A 3,009-nucleotide genomic window follows, 5' to 3' on the forward strand; every position below is an offset into this window, starting at 1 on the left:
CTTTTTGAGGGCGTCTTCTAATTTTAAGAGTGGGATCTTTCAGAAACTTTAACGAATTGAAATTATGCAAAAGTAGGGGTTCTTCAAGATTTTAACGAATTAGAATCGTGCCAGTGTCCTCATTCGGCAGGGGGTGTCTCCTATTTTCATATTTTTACCCGTGCTGATCGTCGGTTGGTGAGTTCGTTATTATTTCAAAAGTTCCTTAAACATTAGCCTTTCCGGGGGACCCTCGCGCACATGATCTGATTAGAAAAGGGTCTTACTTCCTTATAATTATTTTTGTCAACGTTGATGCAGCTGTGTTTATTACTTGTCCGTTAGAAAATTATTATCAGTATTAATACAGCTGAGTTTATTAAACATTTCGTTGAAAGTTCTTGTTATCTCGTTGTTCTTCCGCCGGAAATTCTACTGCAAGGGGTAGATATTATTTTTCATTTATCCCGAGGAGACCGGCATGGTTTCCATCACCGATTTCCTTGCGTCTTTCCCACGGATACTCGTGGATGTAGTTACTGACAAATGACAGTATTTAAAAGAAACGTATAGCACAAGATGCTTTGTTTATTGAACGATTCGTTCTTATCACCAACTGACGATCGTTACCGCAACGTCGCGGAAGAAAGGAATCGTGGAGTCGCCAGGACGTAACAGTAGCTTAGGTCATCCTTCTCGTCAGATTGTACGGCCTAAAAAATACATGACTACTTCATCATCAGATCAAGTTAAAACAAGTCGCAAAGATCAGTGTGATCGATCTGACCAGACTATCAACATTGAAAAGGATATTAATGAAATAAGAGATGCATTAAACATTAATAAGGAAATCGAAGTTGCCAATATTCTCACTGAACATGCTTCTCCTCTCATGATTAATAATCCTTCATTCCAATTAATGAATCCAGTTGCACAGCTGTATAATCCGCCAAATATTATCACTGAAGCTTGTGAACAGTATTCAGTGCCCCAAAACACGTATACTGAATTGTTACCATCGAGTTCTACATCAGGTTTCAATGTATATACGAATGAGAATACATCTTTTCCTCATTCCACCTCAAGTCCACATGTGTACGAGTCTCGTAATGGAAGAATTTCTTACGTAAAGTCTTTTGCAACTGCTTCGTTCTGTGAATCTGTAGCTCCGCGAAATGTAGCACATCAAAACCAGGTAACATGTAGGATAATATCTTTATAGGCAGATCAAGTAAAATTCAGATTTTTTCAAGAAGTTAAATGTCTTATGTTGTAATGATAACTATTAATTAACAGGAGGCCCTGTATATATATGTCTTTGGATGCAAATAATATATTTAAATATTTTCATGTTAGGCGCCTGCACGAAAAGTTAGACAATGTTGTCTCAAAGCAAGACTTTCAATAAGTTGATTATTTTTGTAGAAAACATTTTTTTAATTAGGTTTTGTCACATAATATTAGTGTGCGTTCTTATATTCTTCGCCATAATGAGTGCTTTCCATTAACGACACAGTGCGTCACAGAGTATCATTTTATTTTTGTTGTTCACTGGTATTGAAAGAAGATAGAATGATACTCTGTGTCGCATTGTGTCGTTAATGGAAAGCACCCAATACAAGCTACAAGGATAATTTAATAAAATTTGTTTAGTAACGATAATTTAATACAGTTGCGTAATGTGAAAAATAGAATTGATGTAATATGAAATATTATATCAAAAAATGCAGAGTTAATAAACAGAGTAAATTAATTTTGAAATCAAAATTTTACTCATGAAATCAAAATTCACTCATTTCTATATTAGACGTTATTTATAGTGTCTCTAGCGAAAGCTGATTTAAAAAAAAATTTTTGTGTGTAACAGTTATTTTATATTCTTTTTAATTGATAAGCAATTATACATTCCCATTTATGTAAATGTAATATATGTTTTTAAATTGTTTCAGATGTCTACGCAAGGACTTGAATGAATATCTTCAGTGAGTAAATACTTAAAAATAATTATGTGAAATATTTTTATTTAATATTTAATGCCATTTGAAGTCTGTTTCCTATAATGAAAGAACGCGAAATTGTCGGGGGAATTTTGTAATAAATTTCTAAGAATTTAATTGTACAAATTAAAGTAAGCATATTATTAAAAAATATGTAAAGTAATTACACTCTATGTTTGCAGAACTTTGAATAATAAGTTGGACAAGTTGTTACGCAAACGAGTAAACAGCATGCCCCCCAAACCACCTTTATTTCCGTTAAAATCAGTTCAACAAGTTATAGATTTTAACAATATCTCGCAAGAAGTATACGAAAATGCGGTAAATTTTCCATAGAAAGTGATAAGCATGGAACTATAGTAGTGACAAAACGAATATAAAATAATTTGAAATAAAAATTGATATTGGTGTATTGCAGATCGAGTATCTACATTTTGTAGGCGGTTTCACCCTACATGATGCGGTAAAGTATTGCATGAAGGAAGCGATGACTGATGACACAATTCGACATTATTCGGCTTGGGGAGAGCGCGGAAATCTCCCATTGTTTGATACCAAATTAATTAAAGTAATATATGGTAAGTTACTTTGGCTTGTTAAATATATTACATGTATATTATTAAATTGTTATACAAATAAATTGCGATTTAATTGCCTGTAATTGCTGTAATTAATCTTTTGAAGCATACATTTTAGTTTTAAATAAAGTTATTAAATATAATTATTTTTAAGTATATAGTTTATATACTAAGATATTATTTATTTTTTAAATTCAGTTTTTAAAAAAATTTAATTATTCTATACTGCACGGAAAGAATGCAGTATATTACATAAATTATGAAAAATTATTATTTAATATATTATTAATTTTGTTTTAATATTTATGACATATATGCATGCGTAAGTATTTATGCGTGTGTAAGTATTTATGCGTGCATGTGTGCGCGCGTATGTTATATGCGTATATGCGTGTGTACGTTGCGTGTGTGCGCTGCGTATGTATGTGCGTGTGTATGTATGTGTGCGTGCGTAT

At 32.2% G+C, this 3,009-nt stretch overlaps 1 protein-coding gene across 1 annotated transcript in view; it reads left to right on the forward strand.

Annotated features, from left to right (window-relative positions):
- LOC115242241 overlaps positions 1-2,701 on the forward strand; it is a 3,475-nt gene extending 774 nt beyond the window's left edge. Inside the window, exons 3-5 of the mRNA XM_029818385.1 lie at positions 1,336-1,380; positions 2,156-2,297; positions 2,395-2,701. Coding sequence (XP_029674245.1) covers positions 1,336-1,380; positions 2,156-2,297; positions 2,395-2,637 — 430 coding nt within the window. The 3' untranslated portion in view covers positions 2,638-2,701. The remainder of the gene's footprint in view (positions 1-1,335; positions 1,381-2,155; positions 2,298-2,394) is intronic.
- The last annotated feature ends 308 nt before the right edge of the window (positions 2,702-3,009 follow it).

The sequence above is a fragment of the Formica exsecta genome, unplaced genomic scaffold (assembly GCF_003651465.1).
Source record: "Formica exsecta isolate Colony F162 unplaced genomic scaffold, ASM365146v1 scaffold583, whole genome shotgun sequence".
NCBI lineage: Eukaryota > Metazoa > Arthropoda > Insecta > Hymenoptera > Formicidae > Formica > Formica exsecta.